This window comes from Periplaneta americana, chromosome 3 (genome assembly GCF_040183065.1).
Source record: "Periplaneta americana isolate PAMFEO1 chromosome 3, P.americana_PAMFEO1_priV1, whole genome shotgun sequence".
Classification (NCBI taxonomy): Eukaryota; Metazoa; Arthropoda; class Insecta; order Blattodea; family Blattidae; genus Periplaneta; species Periplaneta americana.
In genome coordinates, this window is record NC_091119.1 from 47,291,387 (window position 1) to 47,317,165 (window position 25,779).

Below are 25,779 nucleotides of genomic sequence, written 5' to 3' on the forward strand. Positions count from 1 at the left end.
GAATTCCGAAATACCATCTTCCAGTTTTTCAATCAATGCTGGATCGAATACGAGTTCGAGTAACAATAAGATCGCTGCCTATCTCTGATGTACCGAAGGATGTACTAATAATAAATCTGTAGCCAAAATTTTTCTGGTTATTTTCGCATTTTCAAAAATAATTCACTGATGCGCATGGTCTGGGTACCGATTTTGTCATCATGGAGGGGCACTTCATGTACGAAGTCAGGTTTATCAGCACTCCAGTAATGGTTGTTTTGAGTACACACATAACCATAGAGGTGAAACCAGGCCTCGTCCGAGAAGAATATTAAATGTGGATCTATTTGTCCATTGTACACATTTTGCGCAGAATCCACTCACAAAAAAATGTGCGCCTACGTACTGGGTCACTTGGCTGAAGAGCATGTGCCACAGTTATTTTATATGGCTTGAAGTGCAATAATTTAGTAAGTAGCACAGACCTATATGTAAGTTCCACTTGTGCAAGACGACGAAGAGGTTTTCTAGGAGAATTTTCTAAACGATTACGAAATAAGTCATGTAATCTTTCTTTGGTGAGAACCCTATGCTGCTTTTTTGGTTTCTTAGGCTGGACACTTCCAGTTTCCTGAAATTTAGATAAAGATTATGGACAGTTTTACGATTTTATTTTATTTTTTTATTTCAGTAGATTATTTTACGACGCTTTATCAACATCTTTGGTTATTTAGCGTCTGAATGAGATGAAGGTGATGATGCCGGTGAAATGACTCCTGAGTCCAGCAACGAAAGTTACCCAGCCTGTTTTACGATCTGGAGCGTCTACACCGTGGAATCTTTCTTGAAACCGTCTTTGAACTTCACGAGCTGACTGAGTTAACACATAAGAATCGTAAATAAAGATACACTGTGCCGCCGTTGTAAACTCACGAGGCATAATACACTTTATGTATACTGTGGAATTAAGAAATGAACAAGGTCAAGCAGTAAGCGTGCTTGCTGCTTCCTCCAGTGCGCGGCAAACGAGTGGGGACTCGCTCATAGAAAAACCCCGTGCCGCGGGGGAAAGCATAACTGATCACACTGTATAAATCTGTACTTATCGGAAAATATGCCATTAAAGTTACATTACTTAACTAGCTGAGTTGAAGTAGCATGTGTTTCTCTTCCTATCTGCAGGTCTGGCCACTGTTTGTGCAGCCATTGCAGTGATCCACCTTCCCGACGTATGTGTCCCGAGTGTGGCTCCCCTGTCATCCAGGCGCGCAACTTAGCATTGGAGGCCATTGCTGCCAAGCTGCTCATTGCCTGTGTGTACCGCACCGCAGGCTGCCTCGAGGTGATGCCGCAGGGCTACGGCATGTTGGTCCATGAGCACCAGTGTCTGTATCGGCCATACGACTGCTTTGCTGCCAAGTGCGCGTGGACAGGCCAGGCTCACACGCTCCTTGCCCACATGGAGAAGTCTCATCGCGAGCGAGTGTTCGTGGGTTTCGAGAAGGTCTTCAAGGTGAAGAAGATAGAGAACCGCGAAGAAATGGATATGATGTTCTTGTTCTCCTGCCTCAACAACCTGTTCTGGGTGAAGCTCATCTATCGCAAGACAGATACTACGTTCTTCGGTGCTGTACAGTATGTTGGCAACATCAATACTGCAGGCAAATACAGTTACTCATTTGAGGTAAAATCTGAAGATGAAAAATCCAAGAAGCTCTTCAGGTTTGATAGAAAGACGCACGAGGACATTGTAAGCTTTGACGTTATTTTTGGGAGCCATGATTGCTTCTGTTTCCCAATTAGCATTGCAAAGTATTTTGCAGAAAGCGACGCCATTTCTATTAACCTCACTATTCAATCAGTTGCACAACACTAGAATAATGAAGGGTTCCCTACAAAACGGGGTTGGTTCCACTTTTTGGTCAAATTAATGTTTTGCTTGTTTCATACTTTAAAAAATATGCCCGATCTTTTAGTGCGGGATGGTGTGATCCTGAGCATTTGGTAGTAAGTTACAGTGGAATTGGAGCTGAGCTCCCAATTGTTTCAGTGCAAAAAGGATGTAGCTCCTGGATATAAATATTGAGTGAACCTTAAATAGTGTCATTAATTTCAGAAGGTTATTTTTTAGATATTTCAAACAAAAAAAAAGTTCAATAAAATTTTGCCAGTTTTTACTCTCTTTTCAAGATAAAAATTATTTTATATTAATATTTCGTAGCGTGTTCTGGGAAAGCTATTGATTTAATTTCCAAACTGTTCAGTCAATTTAAGAGAGCAGTGCATTATGGTAATAGATGATTGAGAGAATTTTAGTTTTGTCCTTTAAATGTGCAGAAATTTGAGCGGAACAAATGTAACTTTTCTTTCTACAAAGGAATTTTACAATGTTACATTTTGTTCGCATAAAACTTCTTCACATTTAAAGGACAAAACTAAAATTTTTTCAATCATCTATTATCATAATACACTGCTCTCTTAAATTGACTGAGCATATTGGGAATTAGATCAATGGCTTTCTCAAATCGTGCTATGTAATGTTTCATATAAAAAAATGTTTATCTTCAAATGAAGCAAAAACGAAAGCCATCGATTTATTTTCCAAACTGTTCAGTCAATTTAAGAGAGCAGTGCATTATGATAATAGATGATTAAAAAAATTTAGTTTTGTCCTGTAAATGTGCAGAAATTTGAGCGGAAGAAATGTAACTTTTCGTTGTACAAAGGAATTTTACAATGTTACATTTTGTTCGCATAAAACTTTTTCACATTTAAAGGAAAAAACTAAAATTCTTTCAATAATTTATTATCATAATACACTGCTCTCTTAAATTGACTGAGCATATAGAGAATTAAATCAATGGCTTTCATATAAAACAATTTTTATCTCGAAAAGAAGCAAAAACGAATAAAATTGTATTAAACTTTTTGTTTGAAATATCTCAAAGAACAACCCCCTGAAATTAATGATATTATTTACGGTTCACTCTGTATATATATATATATATATATACAGGGTGTCCTATTTATCTTGTGCACCAATTATAACTTTTGTGTTTGGATAGGTATTAGAATTTTTGTTTTTGAGCGTTATGTTAGAGCATGGGGCTAACTTGAGTGTGGAGATTTGGTGCATGTAACTACATTATGGTACAAGATATACGTGACATTATCAATTTTTCAAATAGCACTACATATTTTAATCGTGTTACATTGATTACACATATTAAGACGAGTTCAAAAATGTATCACATTGTCACCTTCCTAATCAATAACAACAACAAAACGAAACAAAAACGTACTTCCAATGTGATAATGTTATGCTTTGAGAGTCACATGTTCCAAATGGTGACCATTCATATTAATGCACATTCGAAGGTGTTCCCCGAAAGACGTATCGCTGCCCGGCATGTTACTGGCTGAATGGACACACAAGCTTGTTGCTGCATGTCGTCTGGTGTTGTCAAAATGTTCAGGTACACACTGTCCTTTACAGTTCCTCACAGGAAGAAGTTGAGCGGCGACAGGTCCGGAGAACGTGCAGGGCACTGTACGTGGAGTGTGGCCTCGACAGTTGTTGTGGTTTGTTTACATGTTAAGACAGCAAACACACAACACACGACGTGTACGGACGCCAGTCGTCCTTCGTTTTGTGTAAGTTAATGCACAAGATGAATGGGGCACCACAACAAACGACACATTCTGATGGCATTCATTTTGCATTTTGTTGTTGTTATTAATTGGGAAGGTGACATTGTGATACATTTTTGAACTCGACTTAATGTGTGTAATCAATGTGACATGATTAAATTATGTAGTGCTATTTGAAAAATTGATGACGTCACGTGTATCTTGTACCATAATGTAGTTACATGCACCAAATCTCCACACTCATGTTAGCCCCTCGTTCTAACATAAATCTCAAAAACAAAAATTTCAATACCTATCCAAACAAAAAAGTTATAATAGGTGCACAAGATAAATGGGACATTCTGAATGTTATATCTTGTGTTGTAGTTTGTGATATTCGCACAATATTTTGTCTTCAGTGGAAAATGTGGCTAATTATATCCAATTTTATTGCGAAAAGGGAGTAGCTCCATTATTTGTTTATATTTTACCTCCCTAAATTGCTGATTGTATCAAATGAGTGAGTAATAAAATGAAATGCCTAGGTACCTAAGATATAGCTACTCTGAAAAATGAAAGAAGCACAGTTAAAAGTTGAATTTTTATAAATCTTTCTGTTGTTTTCCACAACTTTGTATAAGTGGAGCTACCTTCTTTTTGCAGGGAGCTCTTCATATACATGTAAAGTTGTAATTACAATGTGTCAGGCTCAGAGTTGGTAAAGTAATCAGAACAGTTGTAAGACATTAATCAACATGTCTTAAATACATGACTGGAGTCTCTATTGACGAAAAACCGATGGCTGGCATTGAACTCACTGTGTTTCTGTGAGATTTTAGGCTTTCACAGTAATTGTGTTCAGAAAAAGACTTGTGCGGGGAATAATTTCAGGTATAATCTTGAAGACATAATCTGTATGTAATTCCAAAATGTGTCCCAGCTCACATTGGAATACCTAGATGTCCTTTCCTGATCACTGAGTTCCATATTTGATAGTTCCAGTAATCCTTGCCATGTCTCTGTGGATTAAATAGATAAGACATTATGATAAAATAAGTTACTATCAGTGATAACCTTATATGATGTATACTGTAGAGCGGCCTACAGCATTGTGTTTAGATGGCCAGTGGCAACTGATGGTGAGTGTTTGGCTGAGTCACTCTCTGCACAGAATTCTGTAGACTGCCCTGTATTATATAACCAGGCCATTCGAAAAGTAATTGCAACATAGTTACTGTTTCATCAGAGGCGTATACTGGTTAAAGGGTTTGGGCTACCGCTGACCCTATTATTACACAAAATATATCTAATAATTACTTTAATTTTAATTACTATGGTAAAACTAATAATACAAAATTATTACATTATGTTATATTATAAACTTTTTCTTTTGTAATTTCCTTGGGCTACCGCCGGTAGCCCCGGTAGCCCGCAAAATACGCCCCTGTGTTTCATACTAAATTTATTTAGATTACTGGTACTTTTGGCATTACATACTCCAAATATAATCCCCTACCATGTCAACAATACGTTGTCAAATCCTTGGGAGATGGCGGACCCAATCTGCAGCATCATTTCTGGATGTCTCTCTCACTGGTTGATCTAAAGCTCTTTGGTTGTCAGCTCTTGATTGAAAGTGAATGCCTCGCTTCCATCTGTCTTGCAATAGTTCATTGTAGTAGGATGTCTCTCCCATAAGCTTCTCTTAATATCCTAAAGCAGTGGTTCCAAACCTTTATTGACTGACGACACACTTTACAGAACGTCCACAATCTCGCGACACACTTATTTAGTAATAATAATAATAATAATAATAATAATAATAATAATAATAATAATAATAGTAATAATAATAATAGTAATAATAATAATAATAATAATAATAATAATAATAATAATAATAATAATAATAACACCAGTGCTTTTCTACTGGAGTAAAAGGTGGTGGAACTCTGTGTAGAATATTTTATAGCGGGCGGTGAGATGATTACTGTTCACTGTACGGGAATTTTGTCGTTTTCAATCTCCTTTTCATCCAACTAAGATTTTCTAGGTATAAGCGGAATTCAAATAAAAATTATATTAAAACATAGTTATTCACACACATTTCGGTTCCATGATGAAAAATGATGCAACAAAAAGGTGCCTGAACGCCGAATGATTACTTTCTAAGTACAGTATCTTTTTAGTTTATTCCGCACCATCAACTGATTTCACAAAACATTTCCTGATATAAGACACACAGATTTTGTTTAAATATTCATCTCCACGCTACGTAAAACCATATTGCAAGAATGTTTTTGTGAATTCGGAAGGGAATTTTCCCTCACATTATTTGAATTAGCACTGCTGTCATCTAACTCAGACCTTGATTCAGATTGTCTTTTTCGAATTAAAAATATGTCTATGATAAAATCTAAATAAAGCACTTTTAATAAAATAGTTGCACTATCACCTGCCCACACGTATAGGCCTATACCGGTACTGAAATTGTCCAATATGTTCTGACGATTCTAAACTCTCTTTCTTACCAAGTGGAAAGAATAAACGAATTACTATGCATTGTTGTAGATGTTCACTTTCGTTCGAATTATCTCCAGACAGAAAAATTAAGCTGAGCTTTGTTGCAGGTGTTCACATTTTATTGGTAAAGTCTGTCTCAAAATAAAATATACCATATCTAAAACTTCAATTTACATAAAGTATACGTTGTGAAGAGACTTTGTGGATGGCATAAAATTTATTTTTCAATTCCAAAATTTCGCAACACACTCCATGGTGCTGTGCGACACACTGGCTGGGAATCCCTGCATTAAAGCACCAAGTTGCATTTTTTCGTCTTGCAACTTGTATTTTTGTTAAGCATCTTTGTTCATATCTACTGAACATTTTTAGAGCAGTATTAATACAAATCAAAAACAGTCCCTATATTCACAAAATATGGTTACTTAAAGACTTTTAATATTCCAGATTTATGCTACAATTGTTCCTCTATTACGTACTAAAAGACTTCGATGCTGATCGCTAGAAACGCCGATTTTGTAGTCTTTTTGGGGTATTTTTGCATTTTTAGTAGGTATCGGTATGTCTATTTTAAATATACGCAAAATACAAATAGGCGCTTTTTAGATAGAAACATAGTTTTTAGGCATTTATAGGAGTTCATGGTTCATTTAGCCGTTTTAGGTCTTACAGAATTTTAATAGGGAGATCCTATGTACATGAAACATTGAGATATCCGAATAACATAGCTACGTTTAGGACGTAAGAAACACAATAGGTAGACCTACTGAACTAGAAATCAGTTCCCTATTTATCAGATTTATGTAGGAATTTATATTCTTGATAAGCTTCTCCCTTGATTTAGCAGATCCCCTATCAGTCATACTGGTACAGTACTCCATTTTTCATTCCACTGTTCACTGGGACATCCCATGCAATACCAGGTGAACAAAGACATTTTTACAGAAAGCTCAATGAAATAATCTCTCTTTCACATATAAGACAAGACTTGAGAACCACAATGATTGACAATTCTTAGGTAATGTGACGCATTCTGTTATGTTTCCATTTGTTGATCACTCTAACAGCTCCTTTGCATTCAGAAGAAACGTTTTGGATTTTCACAGTGCTTTAGGACTTTAGCATTTCAGAAATACTTTCAGGTTCTGTCATCAGGATAGCATAGTATGAGACCTAATGGGATCCAGCAGAGCAAGCTATCTTTCTGACTGACTGACTACTCGACACTACAGCCCTATGTGAGTCTTGGCCTCCTTCACAATCAGTCCCCATTTTCTTATATTTCCAATCTTTTCTCTCCATCTCCTCACGTTCATAATTTTCAGATCTTCCATCACATTATCTATCCATCGTTTTCTAGGTCTTCCTCTCTTCCTTGTTGAATAACATCGTGCTTTAAACACTTTTAGAGGTACCGGTATTCTATTCTCATCCATTCGTTCTAAATGATCTAGCCATTGCAGGCTTAGTGATTTTATAAATCTTACTATATCTTCTCCTTTAATAAGTTGGTTGATTTCCTCATTATATCGAATTCTCGGCATGCTGTTATCCAAAACGGGTCCATAAATTCTTCTCACTATTTTACGTTCAAATTTCCTTAAAGAATCTTGGTCTGATTTTATTAGTGTCCACGTTTCTGCGTCATATGTAACAACTGTTCTTATTAATGTTTTATATATCTGTATTTTATCTGTCCTGGTTAATAATAATAATAATAATAATAATAATAATAATAATAATAATAATAATAATAATAATAATAACAATAACAATAATAAATTTAGCCCGTACGCATCCCGTAAGGGCAAGGGCCTCCTGTTGTCACAGGGAATTGCTCATAAGTAGGCTCCTAAGGTGAGCGAGTCCTTGGGAGCTTGGTCATATTACTGATATTTCTTCGTTTCACTGTTCCTGACTTCCCTCTTCGATCATTTCTACTATACTCATCCCCCACACTTCCTCATATCACTTCACACGAATTACACTCACTGTCGTTGACTTTCTGTCCTATCTGGTGCTTGTTGATTCATGTTTGGTGCCAGCTGCCTCCATACTTCTATATCTCGTGCCACTCTCGACCATTGACTTCCCGCTCTGGTCCTGAAGTAGTCCGGCCATCTGGTTTTTTGTCGTCCCACGTGCCGTCGTCCTTCTCTCGGGTCCCACATTGTGATGCGATTCGTCCATTTCTGGTGATCCATGCGTGCTACGTGGCCGCCCCATTTCCATTTTAGGTTTTCTATCCTTTCTACCACAACGCGCATTTTTGTCCTTCTTATTTCCTCGTTTCTGAGTCTGTCTCTTAGTGAAACATTTAGGATCTTCCTTTCCATTCTCCTTTCACAAACGTGTAGCTGTTTTTTCTGTTTTTCTGTCAAGGACCACGTTTGACAGCCATAGAGTAATGTTGGCATGACACATTTGTCTAGGATTTCAGCTTTCGTACTTGCTTTTTGCCGTTTGTCCATGAGTAGGAATTTGAGCGACCAGAATTTGTTCCATGCCAGTCCTATTCTGCGTTTGATTTCATTCTCTGTGTTCTTGTTTAGGGAGATGCTTTGCTCGAGGTACACGTACTGCTGCACATACTCAAGTGGTGATTGTTGAATTTGAACAGGGTCTTGTGTACCATTGGTCATAACTTTTGTTTTTGTGTGATTCATTGTGAGTCCTACCGCGCTGCTTACTTTGTCCACTTCAATGATCATTTCCTCTAGCATTTTTGCTGATCTTGCTATCAGAGTTATGTCATCTGCAAATCTGAGGTGTGTCAGTTTCCGCCCATCTATATTTAGTCCATGTGTGTGTTTCCATTTCAGTTTTCTAAATTGGTGTTCCAGCACACTTGTAAATAGTTTTGGTGATAGAGGGTCTCCTTGCTTCACACCTCTTTTTATTTGGAACCTACTTTTTAGCAATTTCAGATTTACGAAATATGCTTTATTCCCTGCTTGAATCCGGTCTTTTATTGTGGGACTCATTTTGATTTCATTATCCATTATATTCCCCAGATAATGGAATTTTGCTACTCCCTTAAATACTTTCTGTTCATTCTGCAAATTTACATGGTGTTCTTTTTTCTTCTGAGGCTGACACTATCATATATGCAAGCTATCTTTCAAGTCTGATAATTAAATTATCCTGATGTTGGAACCTATAGGTAGTTTGGACATATTAAGTCTCAACACACGGTGGAAAAACCAACAATTTTTTCTGAGTCATGAAAGCTTAAAATCTCAGTTCTTTCTAAGGCTATTGATGTCCTCTTTTCCTGAGACATAGTTCAGATGAATAATGTAAGGTATCGGTAGGCAATAAGATGTACAGCAAATAGATTGGTTATTGAAAGTATTCCGTTGCAGTGAAACTGTATTGGTCGTAACATGTACCGGTAGTATGTGTCAGTGACAATATTATATTCATTCCAACATGTGATATCAGTAAATAACTCGTTTGTTTAATTCTTGTTCATCTGCTTCACCACTTATTTGATGTATGATGATATACAACATTTAATAAAATGAAATTGGTGAATTTGAGAGATGCTACAATTGATACCTACAGTAGTATTTCTTATGAAATTAACCGATTTTTTTTGTGAATAAGAGTATAATGCAGCTCTCATTCTTTTGCCGTACATTATTCTACAAAATATCGTTCTTTAGCTATGTTCTATATCCTGGAAATCAAGTGATATACAGTAAAGATTCTAAATTTTTTTCTACAGTAATGGCTGAACGAGTTGTCTCTTCACCCTAACATGAAATGTAAATTGTTTTCCATTTTGTAAGAAAACAATGTTTTCATGTGAGTGAACATTACTAAGCTGTAAGGCTAATTGATGTAATAAACAAAACTACATCAAATAAATTAGTAAATTGAATGGTTTGTTTCCAAAACCTGCTATTTTGCTCGAAAACTGATTTTGACTCAGTAATAAAGTAAACATATATCTTACATTATAAATTCAATGCTGAAATTATTATTATTTTTTTTTGCCAATTCCTGCTATTTGTCACTGAAAAATGACATTTTGAAAGTATGATTCTTTTCCAAAACCTTCTATTTTGTTGTTTTTTTTAGCCCAAAATCTATTATATTATATTTTAATTTAGTAATTATTAGTAAACCATGAAGTATTCTAATATATTTAATACATAGAATGGTTTAAAATATGTGTAAGATAAGAATAACTGAGCGAGGTGGTTCATTCAGTTCGCATGGGACTCGCATTCGGAAGGTCCGTGGTTCGATTCCCGGACTGCCCAATCTGACTGTTGTTTTTCCGTGGTTTCCACAGTAACTTAGGCAAATACCAGGTTGGAATTTTCATTGCCACAGTCCATTTTCCCTTACCTCCTATGTAGGAAAAGAGTTTTGATTTCATATCATTCATCTTCTTCATCTCATTCCATAGACATATTCAGCTCAAGACTCATGTCTTCGTCCGCTTATGGGGAGCTTGGGGGGGGGGGGGGGGCGTCCTCTCCGCAAACGTTCCTGGGTTCCCAGCCTTCCGCAATATCTCTGCCAGGATTCATTTCTTAAGAGCACTTCCAAGGGTGCTTCGACACCTTGGAAGGGCCGTTGGAATAGATCCTGTGCTGCTTGGTCACATTGGTGGTATGAACTTAGATCGGGAGAGAAGGGGGGTCCCCCTTGGGTGAGTGGATGAGAGGTCACATGCAGCCGGTGGGCTGATACACCTCATCTTCATTCATCCCATAAAATTCGGGACGCACAATAAGCCTCAATATGGCGGACGTGCAAAGTGTCGTCCCTAACCATTACCTTACCTAAACTAACCTAACCTAACCCTAAGATAAGAATAAACACGCATTTTTAAATTGGTTCGTATATTTCAAAGCCAGCTGTAAAACTAACTGAAAGTGAAAAAGCTGGTTTTGAAAACAAATCATTCAATTAGAGAAATACTGCAATTAGTGTTTCTTACGAAATTAACTCATTTATTTGTAACTTAAATAAGATTATAATGCAGCTCTCATTCTTTCGTCATCTCTGATACAGTAATAGCCTAAAAAGTATCTTCTATATCTACATATGTTCTGTTTACTGGAAATCAGATGACATAGATAAAGATTCTGATTTTTTTCTGCAGTCATAGCTGAACAAGATGCCTCTTAGCATGAAATGTAATTTGTTACTGGTATTCAATTTGTAAGAAAACAGTGTTTTCATGTGAGTGAACATTATTAAGCCGTACAGCTAACTGATGTAAATACAAAATATTACAGAATATAAATTGGTACTGGTAAATTTTAGAAATATTTGAATTGTTACCGGTAGTGTTTTTTACGACATTAACCGATTTTTTTTTGTAAATAATGTTACCGTATAGTTCAGCTCTCATTCTTGCATCATACATAATACAGTAAAATATCGTTCTTTATCTATGTTCTGTGTCTCGAAATCAGGTGATATAAAGATTCTGGTTTTTTCCTGCAGTCATGGCTGAGCAATATGCCTCTTCGTCCAACATGAAATATAATTTATTATACATTTTATGAGAAAACAATGTTTTCTTGTGAGTCAATATTACTAAGCTATATGGCTAATTTGACGTAGGCCTAATATACTGGTACAAAATTACAGAAAATAAATTGGTTAATTTGAGAAATATACTTCAATTGTTGTGTTTCTTACAATATTAACCGATTTTTTTTGTAAATAAGATTAATAAGACAGCTCTCATTCTTGCACCATCTATAATACATAAAGTACTGGTATCGTTCTTTAGCTATGTTCTGTGTTTTGGAAATCAAGTGATACAATGATTCTGATTTTTTATACAGTCATAGCTGTACGAGATGCCTCTTTACTGGGCATGAAATGTTATTCAATTTGTGAGAAAATAATGTCTTCACGTGAATAACATCACTCAACTGTACGGTTACTTGGTTACCTCTTTTTATGAGTAATGGCTAAGTAAGACCTACCGGTACCAGTACTGCTGTATTTTCAAGTAAGATTTTCATGAATTGCTGCTACAACTGTTTTATTTCCATTTGAAATACTGTAATTAAGTACTATTTGTGTGATTATTGCAGACTGAATCCATCGTAGTAGTCTAAATTGCTTTCATTTCATTGTACTCATTGTATTCCATACATCTTACACAAACATTGTACCTTCGAGTCGAAGAACAAGTAAAAAGTTACACAAGCATATTCATTTACGGTAATTTATAATCATAAATAATTAATCATTTGACTAGAAAGTATGAATATGGAGAAATTTTGTTAATTCTGTTGTAAACTTTTTATCTTGGTTCTTCAAAGCTTTAAGATAATTAGGAAGTATATTGAAGACTGTAATACTTGAATAGTGAAATCCTTTTTTGTAACAGATGAGACTAACAGTGGGTAGATAGAAATCTGATTGCGTCTTGTATTAAAATTATATGTTGTGATCATTACTAAAAGTTTCTTGGTTTGTAACATAAAGCATCATCAGGGAAAGAATGTACCTACAGAAGATTCCTAAATTTTGACAATCTTTTTACATGATGGCTTTTTATGCACGTTATTATTCTTAGAATGTTCTTTTGTTGATGTTTAGTCAATGTCCGAAGACAGGCTGGAACCTCATAAGTGACACCAGTACACCAGTAAGACTTCACTCATGAGGCAAGTAAGCCAGGATATAATGGAGTAGGATGACCAATTCCTTTCCCCCTCCATTGAATACATCGCTGACTACTAACATATTTCACTAATCAGACTTGAGATGTACACACACAATTCTTCTTCCTCTGGCACATATCATCAAGTGTTATCTAACTACCTAATAATAGATGTACATATCAGCCAGAACCTCAATCAGAGATAACAGTATTTTATAAAACAAAAATATGTTTATCTTCAGAATTAGACAACCATATTAATCCATATTTGATTATAGAATGAAAGTATGCAAAGTATGGTATTTTAAGCTTGTTTATATCGCCAATAGAAGACAAGGATCTTAATAAATAACAGACAGAGCTCAGTTTAGAAATAAGTCCCCTAATATATTCTATGTGTGTTTTCCAGTTCAAGTGATATCCAATTCCAAACCAAGAAACTTTGTTCTTATAAATTCTTTGAGATCAAATCCATTTAAGCCAACATTGAAGGAAAACTGAGGACTATTATGTTTACTACATTTCATTACATTGGCTTTATCAATATTAAGTGTTAGTTTATTTGTATTATTACATTTATTTGTTAGCTTTAACACTGTATCAGAAGTATTGATAAAGTGATCATATTGTTTACTTGAAATAATCACACTTGTAGGATTATCATCTGCAAATAAGATTATATGGGAGTAATTAAAGTTGACGACAATTCGGAAGGTGGTAGTCTGCTAGCGTTTGCGCTGAGAGAGACAGATAGTGAAGGCAAGGCAGCATACAACATTGGCACATCGTACTTCACGAGCACGTGCAATACAAATAGCGCAGGAGGGAATTTAAATTATCAAAAGACAATAATGAACTTAGCCGTTGATTACTGTAAGCATGACACCAAACAAACAATATTCTTTGTACGGTTCCCATTCCCACAACACATGCTTCTGCAGTCATTTCTTGCACGTTGGCAACGTTGCAGCAGCATCAAGATGGCCGGCAGCATTCTGCTCGTCAACGTTTTTAGAATAATTATACAACTTAAACAATATTTTCCGCACCTGCCTGTGCAATACTTGTCTTTTTACAGTCTCTTCTTCCATTTATTTATCTTACACACACAGTAAATGTTAGTTTTACTTATTCAATGTACTGAAACACTCGCACGTGAACAAACGAACTCGGGAAGTACTTGTTATAGACTGATTCTGATTGGTTCTACTGTACAAGCTTGTGACGTCACATGCCAGAAATGCTACGGCGCATATAGCAGCCGACTGCCTTCTGAACTGCTGTCTAGTCTAATTATTTATGGTTGAGGTTAAATCATTAATATATATAAACTAGAAACAATAATGGGCCTAAAGTTAATCCCATGGGAATACCATGTGTAATATTTTTACAACATTTCGAGTGAGGAACTTTGTGACTATTTGACAGTATTTATTCATCATTCTTGGATACACTCTTTTAACACTTATATAATCACTGATGAACATTATTCAACAAGTAATAACTGCTTTACTGTATTAATATTGTAAATATTTACCGATATTTATCTAATGGCTTGTAAATTGATTATAGAATCATTAACCTTCAAAGAAAGCAAGTGAACAAACATTAAGAAACAGTTTTATAGAAAAAACATCTTCTTCCTGGCTTCCCAATAGCATTCCACTTCTGTGAGTGACTGTAGGTCAGGATAGACTGAAAGGTGATGTCGGTCCATCTCTGTATTAGAGTTACACCACAGTCTAGTATATACAGTCGCGAAGCTCAATACGTAGTAAATATGCAAACATTAGATAGTTGCTCACTACTAGGATCGCTAGTATCGCCTCATTACAGGCAATGCAAAATAGTACCCTCACAGTCTATTGTTTCTAGCAACCTCAAAACTCAAGCTTCGTGACTGTATATAGTAGACTGTGGTTACACAATTTGCAGGATGGTGTCTCCATTATCTCAAAGCAGTAGAGGTGTTTCACCAGTATTGACTCTCTGCAGTGCTTCTCAGATCTTCTTGAGGCTAGGTCTTGCAGATGTTGCGTCTTGAATTGCTCTTTTATAGCTATTTTCACAAACTGGAATGACATTGGTTTTGACTAGGTTAGTGGAAGCTGAGCTCCCTTCTTAGCCAAGTGCTCTTTCTTCTGTTTTCTCATGGGTTTATATTATAAATACTAGAATTCAGAGGATGGCGCAAAACACGTCGAAACTAATCAATCAGATAATTTACCACCAAACTTTATAATATTAACACAGTGAAGTACTTATTACTGGTTCAATAACGTTTACCAGTGAGTATAGTATTTAGCTCTACTTTTTGTTTTCTGTTTGATAAGTAAAATGTAAGCCAGCCTAAGGTTTCATCTTTAAAATCTTAAAACTTTAATGTATTTATCAGTACTGTAGCCTATATTACAATTGTCTTTGATGACCTCACAGTTACCATACTGGCAGTTGGAGCGAAGATTCGCTGGTTCAACCCAGCCGAGGGTGATGGATTTTAAATATCAATAAAATCATTAGCATGACTTCTTTCGGGAGGGAAGTGAAGTTGTTATCGCTTATTGTAAATTTATGGTACGTAAAAGAATGGGGCAAAATTTGTAGGCCTTTTTCACACACATTGAATTTCTATGCTAAAGAACCTCGGGAGATGAAAGCATCTTTAATTAAAATTCTATTACAAATTAATAGTAACATCAATATTATTAGTACTACTTGAGTACCGGTACTTATTTTTTTTTTCAAATATAATCGTTCCAAGTAGCAAGGTAGAAAAATTCAAGACACCCAGCCACAATGGCAGTCTAAAATTTTCATACAAGTTAACTCCTTGTCTTGAAAAAAGTGTTCTGACTCCTGATAATGTTAGGTTTTTATCTATTTTGTCTACTAGTATATGCAGTTAAATGAGTTACTTTATTAAACTGAAATGTTAGAGTTTTTACCCTGTCTCTAGCCATGTCTACTACATGTCATTTGATGAAGGGTAATGGTTTTATACTTTGTGTACACAAACACGTCTTGAAAGCTATTTTAATTCACGGTGGGTATGCAATTATAAAGTCATTTAACTTTAGAAATAACTGTCTATCAATACCGCAGATGAAGAGGCATCCCACACTTTACTGCTCGAGTAAGGAGGGGTAAAATCTTGCGAGATTTCAGCAGATCCTTATTTATTTTGTGTTTAAATATGCAATATGAGGGCATTTTGAAAAGTAATGCCTCCAAATTTTTATATGAAAATAACTATAGTTATTTGAGTAAAAAAGTGGTAACTTTTTTCAACTTTATTGTTGATATCCATATAATTATTTCTCCACGTAGTCTCCCTGGTGATCAACACATCTCTCCCAATGGGAGACCAGTTTCTTGATACTGTGATTGTAGAATATTTCACTTTGACGACAGAATCACAGCCTCACTTCTGTATGCACTGCATCATCAGAATCAAGGGACAGTTCTCCCAAGTGTTCTTCAAGTTTTGGGAACAGATGAAAATCTGATGGCACCAGATTGGAACTGTATGGAGGATGATCAAAGACAGTGAAACCAAATTCCATTGTGCACAAAGTTTCCGGAATCCCAGTTCTGCGATTATAGCCTGCACACGTTCCATCCTTTGTCACACAAGTTGAGAGTACACAAAGTTCATTACAAGCACGAACAGACCAATGTCGCACAGTACTAATGTCTGCACATGCATATCCATAAACAGCCTTCATTCTCCTGATGAATGTCAATCGGGGCCACATTTTCTGCCGTCAGAAACTTGATCACAGCATGCTGCTTCAGATGCACTGACATAATGCTGTTATATGCCGCCATGTTTCAGACTATAATTTATTGCTCTCTAGTGACAGAGGTACGAAACTTGTGTAGTGAAGCAGAAAAATTAACTGTGTAGAATGCATGACAGCTGTTACTCCGAAATTTAACAATAACACAAAAATTAGAAGGCTTTGCTTTTCAAAACGTCCTCATAATGAAACATAACCACTCTCTGGTCGTCTCCATGGTAACCTTGTTAATAATACGGTGGAATTTACTGGACTTATAAGGTTGTTTATATGAAATGTAAAAAAAAAGACTGTACTTTTGTAGACAAACATCATGCAACTTGTTTTGTCTTGTGCACATGAATGAAATTAGGATTTAAAGTGTTTACGATTGTTCAGAATAGACAATCTTGAACATAAAATGAATAAAGAATAATTTCATTTTAGCATTATGCATGTTGAATTACACGTATTTTACAAATAGTAGTCTTTGGAAATGCGTGTTTTTGTTGTCATATTAAGGGACTTAGCACATTAAATTTTTTTTTTACATTACTGATATCTAAACTGCTTTTTCTTACTTCGTTCTTGAAAACCTGAACAATAACTTCATCATTAGCAGTGAATTGTAAGTTCTGCACAGATCTTGCAACTTCTTTACTTTATTAACTTTGAGATAATTACCTGGCTGACTTGTTTCGCAGTGTTATCCTTCATTGTCCAAAGCCTAGTGAAGTTTTGATTCACTGTTACATAGGCCTACATTTAAAATTACTTCCCCCTTGACAACACACACTACCAACAATAAAATTCTCACGTTCATTTCATTTATAACTTCTTCACAACCAACACATTATCAAAAATAGGCCTACAATTTAAAATCCTCTGGTTTGGTTATTAGTAATGTATAAAATATTGTATGCAATGCGAGAATAAATCGATTTTATTCACTTGTCGGATTTATCACCCTCAGCTACGAATAAAATCAGTTTTACTCTCTTGTAGGCATACCATAAATTACTATTATTGAGACTGTTAAGATTTTATAATATGTTTTATGTTGGTACTATAAATAAGTTTCATAGTATGTGAAATACATGGGCATGGCATGCTATTTTATGATGTTGTTTAAATGTTTTATGAATAAATTACATTTATTGGATTACGGTATTTGTATTTCAGAGATTTATTAAGTAACCTAGTACCTTCATGACAGTAAATAGCGTCTGTTTCTTTCATACAGTTATATTTTGTTTCAAACGAATTTATGTAGCAGTATGAAAATGTTTCCAGAAGGTAATTATGACAATATTTCAATTCCCTTAGCATGTGTTAAGTGTTTCGAGAGTGTCTCGCTGTCATATCATCTTAATAATTTCATTTATTTTACACTTGAAAAAGTTTTTTTTTTTTTTTTTTTTTTTTTTTTTTTTTTTTTTTTTTTTTTTTGAAGATATAATTGATCAGTCTTGTTTAAATACAGCTTACAGAAATTACCGATATGCATTTTATATATTAGCATATGACAATATTGTGCATATTTGAACTTTTCCAGCTATACCACCAATATATTAAAGGAAAAGCAGCGGTGTGTGGTGATGACGTTTTCGGGGAAGCAATTTCATGGAAACACTGTATGTAAGCAACAGGCATCGAAGCCCAGTCGAGCAATGGCATACATACAGGCACTGCTTCCCTTCACGTCACGCTGCTGCACGTCACTGAGGAAAAGGTTAGGTAAAGGCTCTGTGTTAGAATAGGCGTACTTGATTCCACATTATTTATTATGAAACAAATCTAATTATTCTTTGAACATGTAAAAAATCGGATATTAAAGGAAGCAATAAACGTAATTTATACTGAAGAAACCAGGGGCTCACCCTAGGGTACCCAGCGAATAGGGATTATAAAGAATGGACACTTCGCGTCGGTACCTTTGATGTAGCCGGACGGATTTCAATGACCTTTAAGCCAGCTAGAGCGTCAGATTCTGCTTTCTCCCTAGAGTTGGCGCTGACATCACACCAGCTAGCAGTCGACACTGCGGAAATATAACACATACAATTAATACATCTAGGTACATTATGTACTCAAATAAAATAAATTGGATCCATAAAATAATAAATCCTTCATTAACTGCAATGTCTAGACTCTAGAGTTCCTTTATAATGAGAGTTCAGACGTTGACCCCAACAACAATTAAAATATGTAATGATTTGATAGCGCTGAAAATGGAAAAACAAAACTCTTACGAGAAGTAAAACCATATACCTATATTATATTATATACAAATATTAAACGAATTCGATACTTAATTTTATAACGTATTATATTATTGTATAATATAATTTATGATATCTGAAATATAAAATATTATTATTATTACAACTAGTTTGTCACTGAGAAATAAGGAAAAGCTGTTAACTTGAATTTATTTGAAGCAAAGCGTTACTGGATTATGCAATAAGGTAGGCGATGTTTGGATCCTGTGCCTTAATTCTATTCTCAATTATTATCTTAGCGTATGCTCGATTACACTACCTCTAGCGCTTGAAAGTGGAACTAGCCGTGGCGCACAGAGAAACAGAACACAGGAAAATTCGCTCAGTGTCCATTCTTTATAATCCCTATTCGCTGGGGTACCTGTCAAAAACTATTTTACAATATTACCATGTTTTACAAACGTATGAGCATAATAAATACTTTGTTTTGTGATGAGCAAAATATTACACGAATTTACATACAAGCCATAACAACAAATAAAATGCATAGTGTAATTAATTTTTACTAGACATATATTATACATTCACACACAATTACATTTTGGTATGCACATATTGTACTTATTTTTATAATATAAATGACAAATAGCTTATAAGGAGTTCCTGTGCAGACCGGTCCCAGGTAGTAATGTTCCGTCGGCTTAATGACAGCAGAGCGAAGTGTCTGTCCCAAGGAAGCTAAGCGGTAAGTGGTGGAGTGGGACCGGTTTGCGTTGGTCCTGTCCGTACACGCATGACCACTCGCCGCCCAACATCAGATGTTAGGTAGAAGTTGGAGTGGGACTGATCTGCATAGGAACTCTCTATACATATAAAATGGAATTACTCAATAAACATGTCTAAATGCAGATAGGGTGTACAAAGAAGCTTCTGAATTAACCAGCATTTCAAAATCAGATTTTATATCTGAAACAGCAACTTTAAGTTGAGCTAGATGATGTTCATCACTAAGTCTTGATGATGTTTTAGATTGTACATGATTGAATTGTAGGCCCTAAGGGAAGAAAAGCTCACAATAATGTAAGTGGAACCGAATGTTGCTATCTTTTCTGCAAATGCGCCATCGGTGCAATAGAAACCAACTTTAGCAACGAAATTTCTTTGCTTTCCAGTACATTTAAAACTACTTGAAAAATGGCTTTATCAGGATTCTTCACATATAAGGGACTAAATCCAATAAATATTTCTGAGATAACGAACTAGCGGCAGCACACCTTGAATGTACCTATATTGCTAACTGGGACGTATCCATTAATGTCAGTGGTTTCTTCCAAAGCTAAAGAAAAGAATAAGCCACAAACTTCTTGATTTTACTACTTCTTACAGCTTTGATTTATTCACATAGAGTTTTAATAAGCCTAGCTATGGTACGCCTAAACAACTTGATATTCTAAAAAATATTCTGAGTTTTCTGGACATATTATTTTAGCAATCTTCACTAAACATTGTTACTGAATTCTCCGTGTTTAAGATGGCGAACTATTTTCCATGAAACTACATACATAGTTAACCAATACCATAGGCGGAGTTATGGGAGGGGGGCATGGAGGGGCACTGAACTCTTTTTTTTTCATTAACCTTAGAAAATATTGAATTCAAAAGATCTTTTTTTCTTTTGTTTATGATTAAGTTTCTGTGCTTAAATTGACGAATTGATGTCTTCAGATCATGTGTCTGGACTATAATATTTATTTTAAATTTTTGAATATATAAGAATTTTTAAACCTCATTTGAGGAATGGAAGCACTGTAATGTTTATTTTATAACAAACAACCTGTACTCTGTGTTGGAAGTCTGCAGGTGTTCAGGCTGCCACTTGGAGAAATATGAATAACATACTGCAGAACAATGCAGAAAAAAGAAAAGTGATCCCGATATAGAGATTAAATAAAATATTTAAAGTTTAAATTTCATATGATATCTTCAGGAAAGCTTAATATGAAAAAGTTTCTGTTAGCATTATTACATAGGTTTATTGATGTAGTATATGTGTTTCTGTACGAGAGAGAAAAAGAGAGGAACTGTTTTAAATTATGCCATATTATAATTTTTATAGTCGATCTACAGTTTAAGCCCTATACAATTCAGTCCGAAACATCGCGGATATGGCATGTAACACTGTAAGAAACATGCCCCCCCCCCCCGAAAATACCTTTATTAAATGATCATATTCCGATATACTGTACCACGGTCAAGCTAAACGGAAGAGGAGGTAATGATGTCCCCCATAACCCCGTTATATGGTAATTCTATGGTTTTGCTTTGCCCCCCCCCCCTCACGGAAACGGCTCTCTCTCCACCTATGACTAATATTATGACTTTTTGGAATGATTGTTTCGAACATCTTATAAAGCCACTAAGTTGTTCTGTATGTTCTACGTCTGAAAGAAAACATAAGCAATGTTGTTTTAACTGAGTTACTGTTATAGCTCGGGAAGTCACAGTGGAAAGATTTCAGATTCTGCTTATCTGATATGTTAACATGTTCCATGTGGCATAATGAGTATGTCGTTGTATCATGTATTTTGTACCGCCTAATAAAATATTTGAACATAATAATCACCTCCTAAAATAAATCTCCCATTAATTAAATTACGCTTTTCTGAGTTTCCCGTTGGCTTTGATAAAGATATTCTGCCACTGATGCTGTCAGACGCTGTATTTGAGAAACGAGTGGGTAGAAACAAGAGGAGTAGAATTCTACTCCTCTTGGTTAGAAAGTAAGTAGGGGGTGCGCTGACGTCATACTGAGCAGTCATCCAACCCAAGGACGTGAGCTCAACTTCATCTGAGCAGGCTATGCCCAGCAGCTCAATTTTACATATTCAAGACAGATTGTTAAATAACCTAAGAAGAATAATATGACATTAAAGGGATTCATAAACACATTGTTATAGTTGTTACATTAGACTTCATACGGTGAAAATAAACGCAAAACGAGGACCTACAACGAAGTGCCCGCTTATACGAAATCTAGCGATGAACGACTGCATTTCATGTGTGGATATTTTGTGACCGCGGAATCTAGCTAATGTGTCTTCGCTATGAGGATGAAGATAACCTATGAACACCGAAAGAGTTGAAGAACAATGTGTAGCAAGAAGATGAGCTATTCATTGCAGTGGAATATTGTCTGTCTGTTATAAGCTTGCATACGTGTGTCAAATGTGGGATATACTTTCAACTGTGCTTCTAATGGTAAGTTTGATAGTTTTAGAATGTATGTTACGAATGACTGTAGTTTTATCTGTTCGTTTGATTATAAAGAAAAGTAATGCTATCGTGGTAAAAGTGTGAAATGGAATGCGATAGAACTCTTCTTTTATTCGCTGATTTTTGTATTTATCATGTTTTTTTAAGTCTTATTTCCATAGTTAGGGCCTACTTTAGGGCAAAAATGACATAAATAGTATATGTAATGTATCGGATATTGCAATTTAAGCGGTATAATTATTGTGTGTCGTTGAAACTATGTAGTCCCATGAATACACGCCACATTTAGTGTTGTAAGAATATTGTGGGCCTGTCTTTAGTACAACTCTGCGTAAGTGTCTTTCTTCCTCTAAGATGCATGATCCGTTATTCATAAACATTATTGTATTTCGCTGTCGTATATCCACATATGAATAAGCGGCCTAGATTATTCAACACTTATATAAAGTTAGAGCTAGGTCAGTATTTACCCTAGTTTCTAGCATATGAGAACTACACGGCAAGAAGGATGAATAAGCATTCGAGCGCATGATGTTCCTTGTGCCTTTCTTGCGCGGAGGAAGGAGCGGCAACCAAGGAGTTGTTCCCTACTCTACTACCCTCCTACTCCTGTAGTAACTCACAGCAAAGAGCAAAAAATTTGCAATGCATTAGTACTTTATGATTAGGCTTCGAGACTTGGAATCCGTTACAATAAGTTTACTGTGCATGTACTATAGGTTGTTGACTCGCTGCGGGTAGTGAAAGGTAGAGATATGTTGAGGTAATAACGTTGCTATTTATAGTAGAGTACAGTAGTATGGGGAAACACACACATAAATGTACATTCTGAAAGTAAATATACATTACACAATGAGAATGTCAAAAGAATGTGAAAAGCATTTATTCTCCTGTCTTTTATAAGCATTTGCGTTTAATTATACATAGTATTAATGATGAAAATAAACATGTAGCAATTTTAATTTCTTCATTTATCCTATTGGTCGTCTTTAGGAAGTGCAGTTACAGTACCGAATTGCAATGTACTACAAGATACATTTTCAGTGTCTCAAACATAAATCTTTTTCGGTTATCTGCAAAACAAAGTTTGTACTGTGAAAAGCTGCGCTCTACGTCGCATGACGTGATAGGAGCAAAACGAGAAAACCTAACATCATTGCAGTCTCTAAGAGACAGTCCTTTATTCTCGGGTGACTCTATGTCCACCAATTTGCTGTTTATATTAGCCTACACAATGTTCCATATCCGTTATTTTTACATAAAATTGATTTCCACTTCTGTTTTACAGTTCAGTATCCGGTGTACTTGGTGTCTCATTAATTCTGTGTCATTTCCTCAATCAATTTTAGGACTTCCGCATATCTTGCTCTGACTTTTCTAACCGTGTAAAAGTTCAGATGCAGTTTGAAAATAGGTTTGTATAAAACCAAATTATTCGTCAGAACCTTCAAATCCACAGCGTTTTTCTTTGTGTAGACTATTTGTTGACATTCATTCTACAATACCCCACCCACTGTACGCTTTACCACTATACTCAGTACGCCGTTATGCGGTTTTCCCACTGAACTGCTCTATTGGGTCCGAAGTCTCGAAGCCTGTTTATGATGTAGTCATAGGGTCTATGTTATTTAATGCATACAATTTACGATGGGCTATTAATTAATTTAATAACTATTAGAGTAATATAATATACAAGAGAAGAGAATGAATGATCGAGTTAAAGAAGAAAACCAAATAAATTGTTATAATATAGCCTAATAGCTATTTAAATCAAGCCTTTAATGAGCATAAAATTCTTAAGGAAAAATGTTGATATGCTCTAGGTGTTTGATACAATTAATGCATAATGTATTAAAGAGGCACCAGGTAGCTACAGTCATAAAAAATTAATTCAATATAAAAACAAAAGTTTATTGACTGTTGAAATTATAGGCTTACTTCCTCTTATGAAGGACACTTCTGAAATATTCCTTTGCAGCAGCTAAATTACTTTATAGGAAGTATTCTTATAAGGTAAGCGTGTTAAAATCTAACGACATAGACGAAATACCAGTGTGTTTGAAAGCATTCATTTCCTTGCATGGGATCTCTTACAAGCACGTTCAGGTACTACAGAACTCTCTCAAGTCTACAGGTATGCCACCTAAAGATCGATGAGGCACACATCATAATCATCACAACAAAAAATTTATGAAATCATTCAAGGGACGGAAAAGACATTATCGTCAATCAAAAAGTGATCCAATATTATCTTCCCGACAATCTCAACATAAAAAAATTATGAAATGCATATTTCACAAGGTCGTTCCGATGTGTCTTATGAATACTAAAGAAAGATTTTCAAACCAGATTTAACTTATCATTTGGATATCCACGCCGTAACACTTGCAGTACATGTGACAAGTTTCAGGCTGATCTCAAAGTTTATGAAAATGAACTCTCTGTTAACATTGTGTCTTTTCTTCCTGTACGTGAACGTAACTATACACTCGTATCACAGTCTACTATATACAGTCACGAAGCTTGTGTTTTGAGGGTGCTAGAAACAATAGACTGTGACGGTACTATTTCGCATTGTCTGTAATGAGACGATAGTAGCGATCCTAGTGGTGAACAACTATCTAATGTTTGCATATTCACTACGTATTGACCTTCGCGACTGTATATACTAGACTGTGCTCGTATACTTGTAGAATGACACTGTATTTGCTTTGATTTTGTTCTGTCTGTCTTCTAAGCTTCATACAACAATGGCATATGACGCTGAATGTTCCGGTAACTCTATTCATCCTTTTTGCCGTGTACAGTTCATATGGATAAGAAAGTAACTAAGTTAGCTTCGTTAAAAATGCATAGTTTCTTCTTAAGTTCAAATAATTGACGTAATACATAATTAAAAGTTGTTAGTTAAGCAAGTTTTAACAAAGGCCCTAAGTGTTAAAAATGATGTGCACCAAGAATATTATCTTCATTTCAGCCACCTATTCAAGAGATGCATAAAATACCATTTCATACAAGAAATGAGACGTTAAAGCAAAAGTGGTGTAAGTAATTTCTTTAATAATCTGGATTAACATGATAAATTAAAATATATTTTTTATATATTTAGTAAAATGGTCAAGTTATAAGTACTCGGGGAATAGCACGACAGACATATTAGTTGTTACTTTGCGCTGTATTTTATGGAACTTATACGGTATTTTAATCATTATTATCTATTTTTTATTTACACCACTTCTGCTCTCAACGGCTCAAATGTCTGATTATTCAGACATCGGATGTTTAGGGAAATGCCTATTTTATTTGAATGTTCATATTTAAAGGCTGTTAGTAAATGTCCACGAATCATGGGAAATGAAGCATTGTGATGAAGTTTGATCTTGCTTTTTTTTTGCCTTTTTTGCTGTTAATGCCTTTTTTGCTTTAATATGTACTTTTTTGCCCCTTTTTTGCTTTAATATGTACTTTTTTGCCCCTTTTTTGCTTTAATATGTACTTTTTTGCCCCTTTTTTGCTTTAATATGTACTTTTTTGCCCCTTTTTTGCTTTTATATGTACTTGTTTTGCTTTTTCTTTATATGACTACTCACTCAACAATACTGCATTTATTTCTGCGTTCGAAACTAAGGAAATTGCAGTTCTCATAGTAGCCATAGTTATGGGACACCCTGTTGCAATGCAGTGTTGTTGTTTTGCTTAACTCCGGAATCGACCTTGTCCTTCTGAC

General features: G+C 35.3%; 1 protein-coding gene across 3 annotated transcripts in view; it reads left to right on the forward strand.

Moving 5' to 3' along the window:
- The window catches only part of LOC138696019 (E3 ubiquitin-protein ligase Siah1-like), a 54,065-nt gene extending 36,346 nt beyond the window's left edge, over positions 1–17,719 (forward strand). For all 3 annotated transcript variants that reach the window (XM_069820493.1, XM_069820492.1, XM_069820494.1), the window contains exon 3: positions 1,162–17,719. In XM_069820493.1, coding sequence (XP_069676594.1) covers positions 1,162–1,855 — 694 coding nt within the window. In that variant the 3' untranslated portion in view covers positions 1,856–17,719. The remainder of the gene's footprint in view (positions 1–1,161) is intronic.
- The last annotated feature ends 8,060 nt before the right edge of the window (positions 17,720–25,779 follow it).